General features: G+C 32.6%; 1 protein-coding gene across 3 annotated transcripts in view; it reads right to left on the bottom strand.

Moving 5' to 3' along the window:
- CSMD3 (CUB and Sushi multiple domains 3) overlaps positions 1-20,486 on the bottom strand; it is a 592,443-nt gene that overhangs the window by 326,297 nt on the left and 245,660 nt on the right. For 2 of the 3 annotated variants that reach the window (XM_071421704.1, XM_071421705.1), the window contains 3 exons: positions 16,730-16,807; positions 12,093-12,180; positions 1,327-1,451 (listed from right to left, as the gene is read on the bottom strand). In XM_071421704.1, the coding sequence (XP_071277805.1) occupies positions 1,327-1,451; positions 12,093-12,180; positions 16,730-16,807 (291 nt within the window). The remainder of the gene's footprint in view (positions 1-1,326; positions 1,452-12,092; positions 12,181-16,729; positions 16,808-20,486) is intronic. The other variant, XM_071421706.1, reaches the window with a different exon arrangement.

Genomic DNA, 20,486 nt, shown 5'->3' with positions numbered 1-20,486 from the left:
AATAAAACAAATTGACACTTAGATAAGTGAAATAATTCAAGAGTTGCATTGCACTTCCACAAAGCATATGTATTTGATCAATACTGAACACAGGATTCAGCTGCTGTTGGATGAAGGCTTGTTCCTTCACTCACATTACTCTCTAGAAAGAATGTCACTTTTGCACCACCCTCAGAGAAGCAGTACTCTGGTGATGAGTATGTTCAAAGTCACACCAGATGCTTGGAAAGAAGTAGAGGGTAGAGAGGTGAGAGGAAGGCTCCTCATTTAGGATCAGTTGCTGAAGACATTAGGGTCACAAGTAACACTAATGCCAAGCATTTTTGTCTATATATTTAATAAGAAATTGTATGACTTCTTGCAGCTTGTATGTGGGAAGTAAGTCAGGAGAGGAAAAACAGTGAGTGTTCTAGAAAATTTGCTGCTCCATCTGAACATGTGAGTCCATCCTTTGGGGCAGAGTTGGGATGTAAAGCACAGCTCCTTTGCCTGTGTGCTGCAGAAGAATTATGAGCTCTGTTTGCTGCCTTTTCTTGGTGTAGCCTCATAGTGAAGGTCTCAAAGGAACCATGTTGTTTACAGTGGAATGAAATCTGTGTCTTTGACACACAATGTCTATTATTTATACTGATTTTAAATATTCCTAACAGACACTTGTTTCCAGTACTTTAAGTTTGAAATCCAGGAAAAAAACCCTGTTGTGATTAGGACAATTTCTGTGTATTTGTGCCCATTAATATTTTCATTATATATTAATATCTGATCTGTACCTACACACTAACACTTGCATTCCAGGATTCAGGCATTCATCATACCACTTGCTGCTGTATTAGGTCATCAAATATTTTCAGCAAAATTCTTTTGTGCTTTTCTTCTTTCACTGAATTTTTTGCCCTTTATCCATTTGCTTGGGGTCAAAACCAGGTGTAGACTTGCTACTCCACTACTTACCTATTATAAACTCAAGAATTTCTTATCTGCTTATAAAATGTGTGATGAGGAAGCTTCATGAATTACTGGTTTTATATTAAGTCACTGCAATTTTGATATCCATCTTGATAAATTCTAATAATTAGGGTGTGATAGGTTTGTGTCAGCTCCTCATGAAGCAAAATTTATAATGTAAGTTGCCTGCTGAAGCAAGCATGCTGAAATACAAAGTTCATGTTAAACAAAACAGCATAGGAGAATCTTTTTTTATTAAGAGAGTGGGGACACTAGGATTAAAATTGCAGGTGCTTACAAAAAATTTAATAGGATTGGCTATCAAACAATGGATAGATGCCAAATGGAAGAATGACTGTGAGAGTAAGAATTTCTGTTTACCTTTACACACAGGCCTATGATCACTCCATGCAGCAAAAACTTCAGCTATCCTCTGACAGGTGATACTTTTGGAACCTTGTAGCACATAATCTTCATCACAGGAGAACTGTACTGTTGCTCCCAAGCTAAAATCAAACAATGACAGAAAAAGAAGCATTTTTTTAACAAATAGATAGCAGTCCATTGTTCCCATTCCTTTAGATATGATGGTCTTTACAAACAATACTAATATGTAATCCAGAAATTTCTGCTTTCAATAGTAAAATGCTGAAGGTTATGTACTAGCCTGATAGTGCACACTGTTCAGCCCTCCCTGGGCCTACTTTGGCTGGAGCTGGTTTACCTCTTTTAACAGTCATTTGGAGGTCAGGTGACTATTTTCTGACCTAACTTCAGACCTCCATACAGTAAAAATTTGACAAATCTAGACATTGTGTAACTAAAAGTAGTTATGTTAATTGAAGCTAGAAAAGAATGGGAAAGCGATATAAGGGAATCACCTATAAGAAAAGGCAAAAGGTCAACTGCAAGACTGAAAGAGAAATTCCTATTATAAACATTTTATTTCTCCCAGTGAAGACATCAGGATATAAATAATATGCTGTGAAGATCTTCCACTCCTGATTGTTCTTGAGGAAATCTAGAGCTTTTGAGCTGGAGGGCATATGAAGGTGGAGCATAATACCAGAGAAAAAGGGCTAGATATTAATAATGTTTCTTGTATTTAAAAAGTAGTATATTATTAATAAAAGTATACTATATTAATTTGTATTATTGTAAGAATACTAGTTATAGCATTGTTTTATATTTTGTTTAGTAGGTTAAGATTTTAATTAAGCTTGCAATGAAGTCTTAATTTCATACAGTGGTCTCTGTGCTCTTGCCAGTAACAAGATTTTGAATGTAACATCTACTAGATAAGTTGCAAGAAATGAAAGTTACTAGAATGTAAGGATTTGCTCATTTAACCAGCATATGTTTCTCAAATTAATGGAAGAAATATAAGAGTTCTAAAAACATATTTGGAGGTGTTTAGCTGTGATAATTTATAAAGTTATAATGCTGGCTTGAAAAGGTTTTATACTTTCTCATATTAAGCTGACATCTGGTGCTGGAAACAGCTCAGGACAAAACAAGAAGTCCAGAAAAATGTTTTGGTTGTTTGTTTTGTTTTGTTGTTTGTTTGTTGAGTTGGGTTTTTGTTTGTTTTTGTTGGTTGGTTTTGTTTGCTTTTATTGTTGTTAAGTTTTTCTGAGAGGAGAATTGGGGCTAGGTGGGAAGAGGGAAAAGGGCTGTTCAGTCTGGAAAAGTTGAATAAATCAATACATAAATGTATATTCTTGAGATAAGTCTTTTCCTTTAAATATCATTATGGTTTCAAATCCTGATTATAGCTGAAAATAGCCAATACATCAGGCCTATCTCTGATATCAGTATATCAAACTTCATAATTTCAGCCTGCTGTTTTTAAAGGCTTGTCTGTCACGGCTGCAAAGTGTAAAATGCTTTATACACACATATGACTTACAAGATCTTGGCTACACTCTGAATGCAGTTCTCTGGGTATTTTAAGATTAAATGTGCAGTAACTCCCCAAGAGCTTGGTATAGCAGCCTTCCTGTATAACACTGTAAGCCATGTAGTTATCTGACCATGGATGCATGGATGCATGGATGGATGGATGGATGGATGGACGGATGGCCATTTTAGTGTTGCAATTCTTCAATTCACAAAGGTAGAGAGAAAAATAAAAAGGCTGAGCACACAATCCAGAGAATAACTTTTTTCAGGTAATCTATTAATCTATGATGAAAAAAGCTACTAAAGAAGATTGATACTTATCAGAACAAGAATTAACTTAAGGGAGTTAGAAATGTTAGATATGTGAAAAAGAACGGTGTTAGCACAAAATAGTTGATGAAATCTGGGAAGTACCTGGGCCTTACAGAGACACAGATACTAAGAAAATGAGGACATGAAAGATGATACAGTCACCTGAACAGATATCTCAGAAAAGGAGGATTTAACAGTGGGTAACAGCTCTATAAACAGTTCCAAAACAGTTCCTGTTTGAGTAAGAATATTTGTGAAAGAATAGGATAAAGAAAAGCTGCAGAATCCACCAAAAATGAAGATATAAAATTGAAAAACTGAAAAAAAGAAAGTAAACATAATGTAAAGGCCCTTGCAATGTAAGGATAAAAGGCTTTTATAGGTGACTGAGGAAAAAGACCCACCAGGCAGATCATAGAGCTGGAGGATATTTCAAAACTATGAAACACAAAGATTGTCTATAACTAATTTTAAAAATTATGTACAGCTGCTACAGGGACTATATGGTTAGGAAAGTTCAAAAGGTAGCAATTGGGAAGACAAGAATATCCTTCTTAAGATTAGATTTTCATAATCATCTGCTTCACAAAGTCATGTTGAGAAAATCTGAGGGTCTTTTTTATTAGGAAAAAAAAATGAACATTTTAAGAAAAGTAACATGGTAATATATTTCCTTTAACTATCCATGGACTGATTTAAAGAGGAAATGCCGAGCATAAAAATACACCATTTACAAATAAAATTAAACTCTTGGTTAAAAAAACCAACTGTAACAGGCAAAAATCCCAGAGGTCTGAATAATTATGAAGACTGTACGAGCATGATAATTATTTCTATAATGTACAAAAGTATAAATAATATTCACATTATGAAGTCCACTTTACTTGTCCAAATTAGTTTTGATATTAAACTGATATTTAATAGTATATGACTATAAGCATATGACTGGACTCAGAGTGGGACTGGATAACTTACAAAATCTGTGACATATATGCCGTGTGAGTGAGACTTACTAAGGGCAATTAGATAAGCAGATGATAAAGTACCAGTCTAAGAAAGAAAATGGAAGAGCAGGAGATTAGTTCCTGTGGAAGATCAACTAAAAAAAGACAATAATAGAGAGCTTGTCAAGAAAATGTTAAGAAAATGTGTCTCTCAGGAACTTAAAAGCAAAGTCAAGATTACCATTTTTTAATATTTTGCTGCCATTATCTATCTATACACTCTTAAAAATGGAAATTCTTTCAACTCTTCCCAAATTTTCTAGTATCAGAGAATCATAGAATCATGGAATATTCTGAGTTGGAAGGTATCCACAAGGATCATGGAGTCCAACTCTTGAGTGAATGACCCACACATTGATCAAAGGAGAGATTCTTCTTGTTTCTGATGACAATATTATTTTTCCAATACCTTTAATATTTGAGCTAGAGTTATTCAGGTAGAAATTCATCTTTCTCTAAAAGCAGTTTGATTACTTGAGTACAAAAGGGTAAAGTGTCACTTCCCTCCATTGGCAGGTGCATGAGGCCCATGAGGTGAATATGATGAAGATTCAAAAAGGACATGCAAATTACCAGGAAAAAATTATTAGCTCTAAAACAAAATGAAATAAAAGATAGGCCAAGAGTTTGATGAGGGTTTGTGTGGTGTGTGACATAGCAACAATTTCAGTAGCATTTTAAGTTTTTATTTTCTATTTTCTTTTTCTTTGACAGGATCTCAGGTGATGGAAGGATTGTGTTATAGGACAAAGACAGAACCTTGATAGGATAAAATTGATGACATCTATTACATATCCAGAGGTACTATAGGAGGACATGTGAGAGATCTGATCTCAGCCTTCTGGTATGGTAGAGAACTAAAAATTGTGTAGTGAGAAAATCAGATTGTGGAAGCTGGTTTTAGGGGAACCTCTGAACTGTGGGCAGGTATTATTTTAGATAAAACTGGTAGAGTAGTCCGAAAACAGATTATGGGAACAAATGACCAAAAATAGTGTGAAAAAATAAGGACAGTTTGATGTCCTGACTTACATTTGGTCCAAACTGCCTACAAGATGAAGCCCCCTAAAAGTAGACTATTTCTGCTTTGAAAATATCAAGAGAACTGAAGCATGATATAATTATGAAGCTGTTCATTGTGGTATACAATATAGATATACATCACCAAAAAAAGAAAAAAATATCAAGGATAGAATGAAAATCTCATAAAATTTCAGAATCGGAACATATTCATTTAAAAATTTGTTTGTGGATGCAGTCAATGACCATTGAATTCAGTATGCTAACACTGAAAGTGATGAAAAGTTAATGCTCAGAGAAAATCTTTAGAATACAGGAATCATTTATAGCACATCTTCTGGTCATTTAAGATTAATGAACTTTCTGAACTGGATCTACTAATTTAGTAGTCCCTGGGTGACTAAATTGGACTTTTGAATGAGACTCTAGCTAAAGCTAAGACTAGTAAGGCACACTGGTAAAGCAAAAATGCTTCTTTGGGTATATTAGTCACAAAAACAAGTTCACATACAATGTGGGTTCATTTGTAAATGGATGAAGCAATCTTGTGGTGCTGAAATCCAGTATGGAAGAGGCAGAAGCACGAAATGCCTTTTCTGCATCAATTTCTACAGCAGATGTGCTCCCGGGTATCTGTATGTACCAACATAATTTGCAAAGAAGAGGGACAGCCAATACTTGGAAACAACAGGAAAAAGGAAGCAGCTGTATTCTAGGCCAGATGGCCAGATAGCTTTCACCAAAGGCTGCTGAAAAATCTCCCTGAGTCTGTGCAAGATGGGTATCATCTATGAAAAACTATAATGAGATGTTCTGACTGATCATAGAAAGGCTAACATTACATGAACTTTTAAAAAGGGCAAGGAGATGCTAGGAATCTTACATTGATCTCTGGAAAGAACATGTGCTCTAGTAAAGCATGAACTGGAAATAAGAGCACATACACAAATTTACCAAAGTTGAGTCATATTTGATCAACTTGATTGTCTTCTATGACAAAATGACTGGCTACATAGCCCAGGGGTAGATGTAGCAGTGCTCAGTATAACAGTGCTCAACATCAACAATGTTTCTGAGAGCACCTTTTACAGCAGTGTGTTTTGAGAGGTGACAAAATACACACTGAATTGATATATATATAATAAAAATCTGCCTGGCAGCTGTGCTTAAAGAGTAGGAATTCAATCTCTTCATATTCGGCTAGTGGACAGTAATAATCTGAGCATTAGGAAATCAACATAAGGTCTGATGCTGCCTGATATGTTCATCCTTAGTCTTGATGGGGAGACAGAATTTATGGACCCATGGGAAAAGTAGCTGACACACTGAAGATCAGACCTTCAATCCAGAAGCCTGGCACAGTCCAACACTGGGCAAACAGAAACCTCATGAAACTCAACAAGTAGAGGTGCAATGTTCTGCACTATTGAACATGTTCTCATCCTGAAAAAGACAAACTATATACTTATCAATACTAGAAGTGGTGGCAGCAGATCAAGTGAAATTGTTACTCAGCTGGTGAAGCTGTATCTGCAATATTAAACCCAATGTTTTGTCTCCCACATCAAGAGAGATATTGGTAAAAACTCAAGAATTTGGAGATTAATCAGAGGCTTAAAGCATATGACTGACAATAAAAAGTTAAGGCAGCTAGGTTTAATTAGTCTGACAAAGGAAAAGCTAAGGTACTATCTAATAGCAGACCATAACAATTTCAGGAGCCATTACAAAGATAATGAAGCCAAACTTTTCTAAATGTGCCAGATAATATACAAGGCACAATTTGGAAGACTCAGATTTTACTTAACAAGAAATTTCCTTCAATAAAGGAGAGCAGAGCTGGAACAGCATACACAAACTCTTGTGAAATCTTTAATCCTGGGAGTTTTCAGGATTATCTAAACAAAGCCAGAGCTGATCTGACTAGTCCTGCACTGGGCAGGAGGATGGACTGGATGCCTCCTGAAGGACCTTCCAATCAATATTTCTATGACTCATAAACTGCTTAATTTGTCCTGAATTAATGCAAAACTTTTGCATTATATAACACAATGTGCTACAGCAGTTCATAACTCAAAAAATGAATGCTTGACCTGAGTGTCTCTCAGTAACTTCATCTGCAAATTTCTGTTTCTAATAAGACAAAACATGATTGCCATTAGGTTTGCATTTTCATAAAAACCCCAAACTTTGGATATATTTTTATTAGGAAAAATGTATAAACAAATATCAAATAAGGGAGTTAGTATACAAATCTGACAAAATTTTAAGTTTGTATCTGTTTTTAAAATTTTCATCATTTCCTCAAATTTGTGATTTCTCTTTAAACAGAAGAAAGTAAAAGCAGTAAGGAGTCCAAAATGAACTATAGGACCTCTAAAGGATGAGAAAGAGAAAGTTTAATATTTTGAACTTCATAGGAAGTTTATACTGAATAGTATTATTGTAATAGTTGGCATTTCTGTGGCAAACTACCTCATTTTGGGTAATAATTCTTCTCCATTATTTGACAAGTTTTTAAAATTATTATTGAAAAATAATCAATTATGCAAGGAATCAAAACCATCTTTATGATTTATTAACCTGTTCAGTTTATGCCTGCAACTGAACAAATTTGAGAGAGGACACGATTTTTAGCCATAGAAGAAAATGTACAGCCAGAAATAATTAATCAGTTCTTAAAGTCCATCTCTATGAAATTGTAAATTTAGCAGTATCATATATTTTAATCCTAGCATAAAGAAAGAATCAACACATATATTATTTCTTCTGTCTGCAGCAAAAGAAAGTAAAGACATACGTTTTCAAGATTATGAACAGTGATTTTTTTTAACCTTGCAACTTTCTACACACTGCTGATCCATATTTTTTTTATGTGCAAGCTACAGATAGGTTCTACTATTGTCTTTGAGTCACAGTATGAGATCTAAGTTGTCACAGCATCTCTCTCAAGAACATCCATAGGAACATCTTCACAGATCAGTTTGTACATGGAAATATTACTGCAAAATGCTAGGATTCCATGATAAAATGCTAGAATAGCTAAATCTTCCAAATTTCTGATCAAGAAAAATCCTTACTGTGTGCTGAAAAAGACTAAACTGATGACTAAATTTCAGTTTCAGAGGATTTCCTGACACTATGGAAGTCATTGGTAAGTCACCTTTAAAAAAAAAGTGTAATCTTTTCTTGCAAAGCTTGTACTGTCAGACACTTGTTCTTGACAAAGGATCCACTTAACTGTTAAAAAGTGATAGGTGCACAGATTCCCCATAAACTAGCCTCATATCTCAAGCTGCAAACCAAGTCTGGTTCATTTTTAGGATATTTGGCTTCAAGTTTCCGAGTCTAGAAGCTCACCTTGCATATCTGCAGACAAGGATAGGTGATTCAGAGAAGATTTAAGAAAAATCAAGTGTGAAACTTCTAGTCAATCTAGTTAATTAATACTGAATTTCATTCTTCCAAAGAAAAGAACTGCAAATTAATTTATTATATAAAATCAAAGAAGATATTATCATTAGTTATACTGTAAGTCAACCTTTTGGTGACTTACATGGACTTGTTATCATAAACTCCTTATCATAAACTTTATATTCTTCCTTCTGTCAGTAGAATATAGAGTTTTAAGACTATATCAGCATTTTTGTCCAACAATAGTTACTGCTTTGTTGTGATACAGGTTTGATCAGAATTCTTTAAATCTTTAAATCCTAGTGGGACCACACTACAGAGGTAGAGGGATAGAGATGGGCTTGTTAATTCATGTCATGAAGACAGAACTTTGAGATGGTGGTGAAAGAACATGTATGCCTCATAAAAAAACACCTGTTCAAGGATAATTCAGGATATGAACATGGATATGTTTATTCCACTAGAAATAAAGAAAAATAGAAACAAAACTTTTATCTATTTGATCTATTACATCTTATATTTTTACATAGTGGCATTCATTCTAAAACTGGACAGGTGAGAAAGATTTATTATTAGATTTAAAAAGATTTATTTCATTGGTTGACAAGTAAAGTAAAATTGTAAATTCTAGCTGAATAATCACTACTGTGTCTGAAATTTTAAGAAACTCCTAGGGATGGATGGGTAGTTTTCTTTCTAAGTAGAATTTTTTTTTCAATACAGGAAAAGCTGGTAAGTAAGTCTTCTTGACTTTATTTGAATATGCAAAACCTCTTATGCTCAAATATGCCTCTAGCATCAGAAACAATGCCTTTAATACCCCAAAATACAGCTATGGGGAATTTTAATGTTAGAAGAAATATCCAAAAGAATACACATGGAATTACAGCCCACAAATAATGTCATGGAATGCTCCAGTTTGTTTAAGAGCTTGAATTAGAGATTTTGTAAATCTGTGTAAGAACCATGTAAGAGGAAATGAATGTGCTGAGAGCAGGTAGTGTTTGTAATCAGAGCAGAAGTAAAACTGCAATACAATGCTTCCAAACCTACACCTTCACATTTAAAGAAAGCGGAGGAGATGTGACAAGAGCATGCTCTTCTCTAAAATATATGATATTGTACAGAAATCAAATTTTGATTGATCTTAGTAGAGATAGATCTAAACCCTTCTTCAAAATACTGTGTTTTCAAATGAAGGCATTGTAACTGGAATTGTACTTTCTTTTCATAAAGGAAAAAAGAGTCAAGCTTAAATTAAAGCTATGTCCTTCACTACAGAGAGAGTGACTTCAGGAAGGAAAAGGTGAAAGTGTGCTATTTATCTATCTGCCAGGTATAAGCCAGAATGAAAACTATTTTCCATGGTACTAGATGTTTTTAAGTAAATGTAACAACAATAATTTGTAAAATTCTTACTTTGGAAACCTATGAAGCAATTGAACCACCATTATCATAATGTCAGGAATTGAAACCAGGCTAATTTAAACAGGCATTTTATTAAATCTGCTGAAAATTTTTAGTCTGCTTTTGTTCCCTGTAAGACCTTTATCAATGTATGAAGTTTTCAATCCGAGCTAAATGCATGTTTTACTAATATGCACCAGTGCTGTTTTTTACAAGTATAAATTAATAAAGATTATTGGGGGATTTCTTTTCTAAGATAAAAAAAATGTCACCAAGATTAATGAGAAATTAGGGAAAAGAAACACTGGAAAAGATGTTGATGCTGGTACTTGTAGATCTTTTATACTATTGTTCAGTAATTTGAATGCCTTTTCCTTTCATTTTCTCATCAATGCATTTGAAATAGGAAAGCCTGATACATCATCCCAGTATACAGTTAAAAATAATGCTAACTGAAATCCTAACATTTTGCTCTAAAAAGAAAGATGAGGGCATGATCATCATCATATCTTTTTCAAGGTACTGCCCTCAGTTTAACTAGAATAATTTTTGTAAGTAGGTCTTTTCATGATCCCTTGCAGAGCTAACACTAGAAAAGAACTGGCAGGTTGTCTGTCAAATGCTGTTGCTCTCAAGCCATATTTTTGAAGTTAAAATACAAAATACCATCCAAAGTAATGATTCTAGAAAGTGTTATGGTTAAATACAGCCTTTTTTTTATTTCTCTGAAAATATACATTTTTTTATTTTGAAAGCCAACATTAGAAATTGCATTTTTATAAAATTAGTTATAAAGCTTTCTCAGATGCACATTGAGCTTTTGCTTTTCTCAAAACTATAGAAATAGGGAGACATGAAAAATTAAGAAATTGTAATAACTGTTTGCTAGCTAGCACATTTACTTAGGATGCAATTTTCAGTCCTGTCTTCTGCTTGATTAGAAGGAGAAAAAAACCACACACACAAAAAGGAACAAGAAGTTATGTAAAAGAATGAAAAATCATAATTTTGTAAAATCTTTGTACATTCAGATTACTCTGAGTTCCCTTCAAATGCTTAGAAGTGTGCTGTGTGATATGTACAATACAAAATATATAGAAAACAAAGTTGAATGTATAAAAACCAATTAATTTAAAAATTATCAGCCTTCTACTTCTTTCTTTTTTCTTTCATCATTAAGGTGTTTCATGTTTTGTAAACATAATGTGAAATTAGCATATGATGTGAAACAAGAACACAGATTTTTTTTATACAGTCTGAAGTGTCTGTGTATGTCAAATAGAAAATAATATGCATGTTAACCCTTTTAAATAAATGTTCAACAATTGAAAAGGAAAAAAATCAGAAATTCAGAAAAGAGATTAAAATTAATCCAAAACATTCTTAAAAATTCATTATGTGAGTCTCTACTCATCAACCAGTGGTGATACTGGAATTAGGAGTCAAGTTAACTGATAAAACAACATAGAATATTTTGGAAGAGTACTGAAAGCCTTTTTTATCTTACAAGATAAGGAATTTGAAAGATAGCTGTGAATAGAAGAAAAAATAATAAAAAAATAGTCTTTGTTAAGAGTTCTAGGCCAATGTGAGGACTACTAGGGAAATACATTTCCATATATAGAATTTCTGGGTTCCTGAAAAACATACTGTAGGGACTGTAATTTCTCTATTAGACTGAATTAATATTTCTGTAAGATCTGAAATTTCTCTCTGATTTTTTTTGTTTTTCTTGTGTTGTATTCAGTTTTACTTTGTCCTTTGCAAAACCCTCTAGTACAACATGTATGCTCAATATTTATAAATCTTACACAGTATTTACAGGAGAAAATAACCTAAACTTACCTTCAATCCTATTTTTTTCAGATTTTCAGAGATATATGATCTCTCCTAGGCAGGTATTTTATCTATTTGCAAACTAGGTACATGCTATATTGCATTACATAATTTTATACAGAATTATAGTGTACTTTTTACTAATAAGGGCAGTTTTGAAAAAGTACTCAGCAACACAAATACATTTTCAACATATTCATTTTGCAAGTTCAGTGTTAGAGAAATGATACAATGGTAGAACTTATATTTTACCTAAAATCTGAGCCTATCCGTTTTCCATTTTCTGGTTCTCCAGGATCTGGACACAAATTGGACGCCTGTTTAATACCTCCCTCATTTACTGGAAAAAAAAAACAAAAACAAACAACAACAAAATAAAATAAACAAAAAATAGATAAAGAAACAAAGCTTTTAGAAAATACAGAGGCAAGCAATTAACAAATATGAGAGTATATCCTTTTCCTTTTAGGTCTTTTAAAACAGATTATCTACAGAATATGATCACCCATATAAACTCTATACATAAGTTTGTCCTCCCTATAATTAGCAAAGCACGTATTTTCTGGGTTATTTTCCAAAGAAAAACCCACAAGTTTTTTATCAGATGTATTAATCAGATATTTTTTGTTTGCAATATTATTGAATTCATATGGAAATATTATTTTTTTTTTAGAAAAATTAACATTTAAAGGAATGTTCATCAGGTTTAGGGCTGTAAGATTGTATTTTGAACATACGCTAATAAATGTCATCTCCACTAAGAGCTGACATTTTCTCCTTGAATTGTAATAAAACTTGAATGCTTAAACTCCAGCTGAGAGAATTGTCCTTAATCAGCATTGAAAATGGATATATACCCAAAATATGGTGATCTGAAGGTAAACTCAAAATGCCAGTTTGATTTGCATATATTTATCATACTATTAACTAAAATGGATCTTCAGACAGAAACTTCCTGTGAACCATTCTCTGTATTTTTCCAGAAATTTGTATGTAACAATCCAGTCATATCTCAGCATATTCAGCCACCTATTCACAAAAGCGGAAAATTAGCACAGGATGCTAGTCTGATATTACTTGATAAATTCATGGCTTGACAGAAAAATATTAAAAAAAAAAGAGTTGACATGAGGCCAAGTAATTTGTATTAAGCAGGGAAATATTTTAACCTTTATTAATCTTTATTACTGGTGAACCAGCCCAATGGATTTGCAGTATCAGAATTTTACTTCCCTTTAAAGAAAAAGTTTGCATATAATTAGGGTAACCACACTGTTGGATTAAAAAAAAAAAAAAAAAAAAAAAAAAAAGTAGATTCTAACTATACTTTTAAAGGCTGTTCATTAACTTTCAGCTTTTAATGAAGAGAAATATATTTCAGAATCCTTGGGTGTTTCTCTTCCTTGAAATTTGTCTTCTTATACACACAGAAAGGGAAGAATTGGTTTGGTACCCCTGAGGAAGACAAAGGCCAAAGGCAAATGTTGTACAGGCTTAAGCAGAAAACATCTCAACACAGCACACTGCTCAAAAAACCTGTCAAGCTCAGTGCTTGTCAGCTGGAACCACAGTATTTACTCTCCTCTGTCCCAAGACACCTGTAACATGTCAAAGGTTGCTTTAAAAACACTGCAAGGCAATCTCTGCATTTCTGTGTTCAGGGGACTTTTGGGCCAGAAGGAGTCTTCCATCCTGGTTTCAGATTTCAGTCTTTTCCTCCTCCAATATGGAGGATATTAGATGTACATGTGATGAAAGCATATTAGATATAGAAACCCAAATTCATGCTAGTGTTGAAATAAATATATATATATATATATATATATATATATATAAATAATATATATCTATATATCTGACAGCTACCATTCCATTGACTGCATGGAAAGCAGTCAAAGCCATCTTGTTGGATAAGCATTTAGAATTTAACACTCTCTTTGAAATATTGGAGGCTTCATTATGAGATGTGAGAAACTCAGAATCATCAAAAGTAGCCCGCATATAAATAGAAGACATTCAAACTTTTCTGACATTAAATATGTATTAAAACTATAATTTAAAAATTATTCATGATGTCTGATAATATTATAGAAATTATAACAGTGCCATTTGGCCATGCATTGTAAATCAATGCATCCAGAAGAAATTTTTACTGTAAAAAATAGTGTTTGAACAATATTATCTCTATTTATCATAGTTCATGTTTTAATATTTCAAATAATTCTTGTATTTTTATACATAATTTTTCCCCATACACAGGTAATAGAGCAAATATTCATATAAAAAAGAATATTCTGCCAGATTGCAAGACACAAGAACTATTATACACTTTGATTTCTACCAGAAATGGAAGCTTGAAAATCCTATTGGTTTTTGACACTTTCTGTATAAAGTTTTATTCCTAGAAACATTCTACAGGATATAATTTTAAATGAGAATATATGGAATTATCAATACTCATTGATAAAAATTTTATAGGTAAATATTAATTTCTAATTTGATCCCAATTGCAAAATACATTTACACAATCTTAAAGCCATTCTAGTTTCTGTAAAGTGCCTAATGAAAAGTAATTTCACAGTTTAGGATTTTTGTATTGATAGACATAATGCTTGACTTTTCAGTCTACAGCCCTATGTAATTCCACAGATATCTGTCTATATATTTTTGTTTTACACCTCAGATGCTAGTGCACAATAAGCAATTAAAGGGTTTCCTGTAGTAAATTAAATGCATCTAGGAAAAGCATTCATTCATGATCTGGTCATGAAACTGGTATCAAGAAATCCACAGTTCAAATCCAGATTGAATTAGATCCACCAATTATTCATTTGTCAGTGTTAACACTTCTAAACTGAAGCTGATGCCTACTTGTTTCAAAGTGTATCATCATATCAAATATCTTCTGGCTTTACTCTGTGAAAATCACCTGTGCATTACTATTGAATGTTATACGACTGATACATTAAATAAGACCCAAAAAATGTGTAAAATGATGAAAAGACATACAGATGAGAATGCTAGACAAAAAAAATTTCTAAAGACATTACTAATAAGAGGTATAATCTAAAAAAGATCTTCACTTATCCTTATTTTCACTAACAGTTGAATGTTGGTTAATGTTTTTCTCAAAGGACCCTATCTGTCATTGTACTACAATCACACTAGACCCAGCTGAGGACACACGGAGAAAATTATCTTGTCAACAGCCAAATACATAAACTTCTTATGAAATACTATTTCTTCAACATTCTCAGCTACCAAAGTGACTAGAGAATCAAATGCTAAACTATAATATAAAACCTGAGTTACCTATTTATGACAAGATTACCATCGCTAAAGGTACAAATCACCCAGGTTTTCACCTTCACTTATTATTGACTCATATATGTAATCTATTCTGCATAATCAATAACAAAAAAGATAAAGAAGTTTCCAGCTTCATATAGAATATGATAAAATTATCTAAAGACTTCAAAAATACGTTGATAAATTTCATCACTAATTTCATAGCAATCAACTTTGGATATCATTAGTATCTGGTACTTCATTATAAATATGGAATTCCTATAAAAGTTTATATAGTAGAAAATGTAATGATTAGTGCAAAATAATATATTTTATCATCCATTGTGTTATTATTGTATTATTATTTATAACTACAGAATCATGGATGGGCCATTAGGCAGAGACCTCAATGATGTACTTTATAAACACTACTGTAATTATCTTACTGTTACTTCTTCTGCATAATCAGTCTGTTTTCCATTCACCCAAAAGGTATAAAAAGAATATTTGTTTTTAAATATCTTGATACAAAGTTTTCAAGTAAACCAGAAATGTCTTACAGAACTATTTAGGTGATGCAGTTTAAAGAGAAGTTGAATATGGCAATACATGACATTACAAAAATTGAACAGAAGTGTGTTTTGCTTTATTTTTCTGACTTGGTGAATGCTAAAGGGTCATGGTACTTGGAGATATCTTTGTCTAAAAAAATAATACCTTGACAGTTTAAAATCTAACACTGAAAATAAAAACATATGCTAACGCTGCTAAGTTCTGTAAACTGAATTCATCACAGATACTTTAAACAAATAATTAATTCAAACAAGTCCAACCTAGGGAGCTTCAAAAGCAAATAATTTCAGTCCTGTGAAGAGTAATGAAATGTAGTATAATCCAACATATGCTAAACATTTAGTCCATTTTATTTACTTTTAAATATTTAAAATGTGGTTCTATTCCAAAAAGGCCTCTATAAAAATGGCACATTCTTTTTCAAAAGTATCCTTTCAATACATTTAGAGACACACCTGTTTAATTTGTGCTAGAAAGTTGCCTGACTCCTTGTGATTTAATCAGGACTTGGTCCACTGAGATATCAAGCACTTTGAGTTTCTAATTTCTGTAACTAAAATTGAAGGCACCAAGCATCTCCAGAATTTTTAAAGCTACACCTAGTTAATCAGTTAAAATGTCAAACTTAATGACCTTATATGTGCAAACTTAGTGACCTTATATGTGGTTGTGCACTTGTAAATGAGGATATGCTATAGTTTGCACAGCATTTGATGCTACTTCTAATGTTCAATTTCAAAAACTGATCTCTTAGAACTAAATTTATAGCTGACACATAGAAGGCTGAATATTTGTTTCCTTTCAAATACTGTAAATTTACTGCAAAATTATTGACAAAATAACGTGTCTTTATACAATGCCAGATTTATAGAAAGGCTGTCTTTGGTATAGAACCAAACTTAAAAATCCACCATGCAGACTGGAGAAACCAGTTCTATTATCAGAATACATAAATAATTACACACAAACAGCACACCACAAACTTCACTCTTGCACTAGAAAAAAGTAACAAAAAGGAGTACACTCACAGATAGAAAACTTGTTGCTGTTGTCTTTCCCTGGAAACAATTTAAATCCTCTAGATTTAAAATCTATGGCCTTTTTCACTAGTTAAAAACAAAAACAAAAACAAAAACATGTATCAGGCAATACAATCTAAAATATTTCATTTGACAAATTTTATAATGGAAGTATATACAAATTTGAGTACTGGCTACCTCACAAGTTCAGATTTTGCACCTTTGGTGTGAAACAATTTACCAAAAAAAATATTGAGACCAGTTTGTATACCTGACAAAGGAAAGAAATGGTATTTGCAACATATTTTTTCTCCTGAATAAATAATAAAAAAAAAAAATATGGCTAGAAGTGCTTATTTCCATGCACCACATAATTGTGTAAAACATTGTCACACATTTATGGAACTTGGAAAATGATAAGAATTAAAATTATGTTTGCTCTAAAAATAGCTGTTTCTTCTGTGGTGAGAAAAAAAAGACAAAGGAAGAAAAAAGGTATTTGAATGTAGAAAATAAAATACAATATAGTATTCTGCTGTTGGTTCTGCATCTGGTCTTCTTTCTAGCTTGAAAATTGTTATTTGCAAAATTTGATATGGTAGATAGCTGTCTCCCACCTCTCCATTAAGCCCAGAGCTCATCTGTTTCTGTCAAAGTCCTTCTTCTGGGCTGGCTTTGTGATATAAAGAATTAATCCAGGCAAACCCTGTGGCCTCAATATATCTTTGAAAGAAAACAACTAATAAAAAGAGAATAAACCCAAAACTTAACATATATAAAAAAATTAAGCAAGAATAAGCAAAGAAGAAAGAAAACTCTATAAGAAACTTTCCTTTTCAGTCATTAAGCTAAGTGCCTCATCTCTAATAGTCTTGGCCTGTAAGCAGTGACTTATAAATTAAAATGGACCTGCTTAAAAATTTTAAATTTTAAGTTGGCTTTATGTACAATATACTTAAGTGGCCTTATAGCCACTATATATTTTTTTAAAAACTATATAGAAGATGTTTTATCTTGGCTACAAGCAATTTCTGCTTATGAAGACAGCATAAATTAAAGGAGCTGCATCTAGGTGAACTTAGCCTAAGTAGATACACTGTACTTCATCAAGTAATTTTTTATACCTATTACTTCCTAGAGAAAATCAATGGATAGTCAAAGAACCTTTACATTAGGTATAAATACTGCTGTAGCAAAACATTATTGATATCTTTTTATGAATAAAAATATCATTACTAAGCACAAGAGAAGAATAAGATTCAGAAGAAAGAGCATTTTACTAGGAAAGACAATTTATAGGATAGACACAGGATGTGTTAATAAATATTTTTATACCTTTGATTGAAGAGACCAAATTTTCTTATAAATACAGAAACAACAATATCTCAAAAGGCAAAATGTAAATTTACTTCTGTGTTATTATAATGTAACATATAAACATTGATAATGGTTCTGGGAAATACATTATTTGCAGAAGTAAAACATATATGTTAACACAAAGTACTTGATTTTGGGATTTTTTACTCTTTATACGAGAAGGGCCTCCCCCTCTCCAAATTACCTCAAGTCCATAAGTAGTTCTATCCTCAGGAGAAATCATAGACTGAAGAACTCTACTTTCACACTACAGAGCAATACTGCAATAACAGCAATGCTCTCTCATCATGGTCTGAGCTTTCTAAAATGTTATTTCTATGTAAATAGGAATGTTGGACTATAGCTTTAAATCTCTTTTGGCTTTCTGCAAGGATCAGTTTAAAATAACTCCTCGTGAATAAGAAGATAGGCTTAGTTATTCTTCCAGCACCTAAGCAAGATGGGAGTGGTCTTGAATATATGATATCAGATGCTGGAATGAGTTTAAATGTTCTCATTAGAGATATGTTTGTCCTTTATTTTCAGAAGTCATCAAAACAACACACTAACAAAGGAAGACTGTCCTGCATTTCTTTTTTTCATTTGTTTCTACTCATTCTGAAACATGTAGATAGCATATCCCTAGTTTATGTACAAAAAAGAGTTCACAAAATCTAAGGTGGAACTGCAAATAGTTAAAAGAGTGTATTGGTGACCACAGTGAAATCAATCAAAGATTTTTTGATTGATTCAAAAAATCACTTTGCCAAGACTATTTAATACCACTAGGAAAGCAAGCAATTCCAGTTCTCTAAAGCATGTTTACAAGGGAAGAATTTTACTCTTAATTGGGGTTTGTATGTTGATTTACTGAACAGTAGTGTCTGAATACATTGTGAAGGAGTAGCTATAGAAATTTATATGGTAAACATGCTGATTCTAAACTATGTGTTGGACTGCAAATGCATGAACATACATAAAAATAACCCCACCATCACAAAAAAATCTCCTACCCAATAAATAGATTATTTTATACTTGCCAAAATAAGCATTCTTTTGCATGTCAAACACATGACAGTAAGTATAGAAAGTGGATTTCACTTTTCAAAAGTCTCAGAGGATGGATTCACGACAACAAACTGTGTAGTTGTACACATCTAAGCCCATCCACAAAGAAAAACATGCACTTTAAGAGATCAATTAACCTGGTCTTTAAATACCTATTTTTGCATAAAATGAGTTTATATGCCCATTTATCTCAAGAAAAAGTGTTCAGAAGTAACAACAGTACAAATGTTTAAATACAGTCAGATTAGTATGTTCTCATATATTTGAACAGCCAAGAGCTATTAAAATAAATTACACCAACGAAGTAGCATACTCCTGTGGAGACATGCAAATATAATAGGAAGGTAGTGATAAGACAAAAGTATATTCTAAAAGTAATCTAAATTTATAAAAACCTATATGACATAACCATGTTTCCAGTGTTATGATACAAGAAGAGGCTTAATTTTTTTTTAATGATACTTTAAATACATATGGCTTCTAGGTTGGTTGGTTGGTTGGCTTTAAATTTATAAAGACAGCAGGTTTGTTTATTTCTATTGTTTATTTTTGAAGAAGGAACACTGGCGCACATCTCCTATGTGAATAAATCTCTGACAATCCTAAATCTATTTTTGATCATATGACCGGATGAAACATAAAGAATAGCATCAGAACTCTGTGAAACCAAATCAGAGATTATGTCAAAACCCTGAAAATAATTTAGGCATCCACCTTGGCATTTCTGCTCACGCTCATGCTTTTCTCCTCATTCAAGTCACTTTAATACAGATACAGAATTATTATTATTGTAGAATTATAGAATGGTTTGGGTTGGAAGGGATCTAAGGATCATCTAGTACCAAGTACCTGTTCTAGTACCTCACCACCCTCAAGGTAAAGAACTTAATATCTAATCTAAACCTACCTCCTTGACCTTAAAGCCAACCCTCCTTGTCCTATCACTACCTGCCTGTGTAAGAACTCCCTCTAGAGCTTTCTTGTAGGCCCTCTTTATGAAAATTGAAGGTGCTCCAAAGTCCCCACAAAGCCCTTACTTCTTCAGACTGAACAGCTCTACCTTTCTCTCCATCTCACTCTTTCTCTGTAACTTTTTCTGAAGTTAGAAGGCACAATATTTTCTGTAAAGAAGGAAAATGGATCTGAATGCTTTATTAAGGAGAGAAGTGTCAGTAATAAAGGTAAGAATTTTTTCATTACAGATTTGTGAGCTAATATTCAGTCAATAGACACACCAGAGACATGTACACTTTTCAAGCAGCCAATATAAAGTGAAACGTGTTCTGAAATATTTTCTTGAAGTTTTTCACCAAAATGGTCTCTTGTGTAAGACAATGAAGAT

The sequence above is a fragment of the Agelaius tricolor genome, unplaced genomic scaffold, assembly GCF_023055355.1.
Source record: "Agelaius tricolor isolate 1412-34295 unplaced genomic scaffold, bAgeTri1.0.p SCAF_2, whole genome shotgun sequence".
NCBI lineage: Eukaryota > Metazoa > Chordata > Aves > Passeriformes > Icteridae > Agelaius > Agelaius tricolor.
The sequence above is the reverse complement of the archived record's forward strand: the minus strand, read 5'-3'. Positions and strand labels throughout refer to the sequence as shown.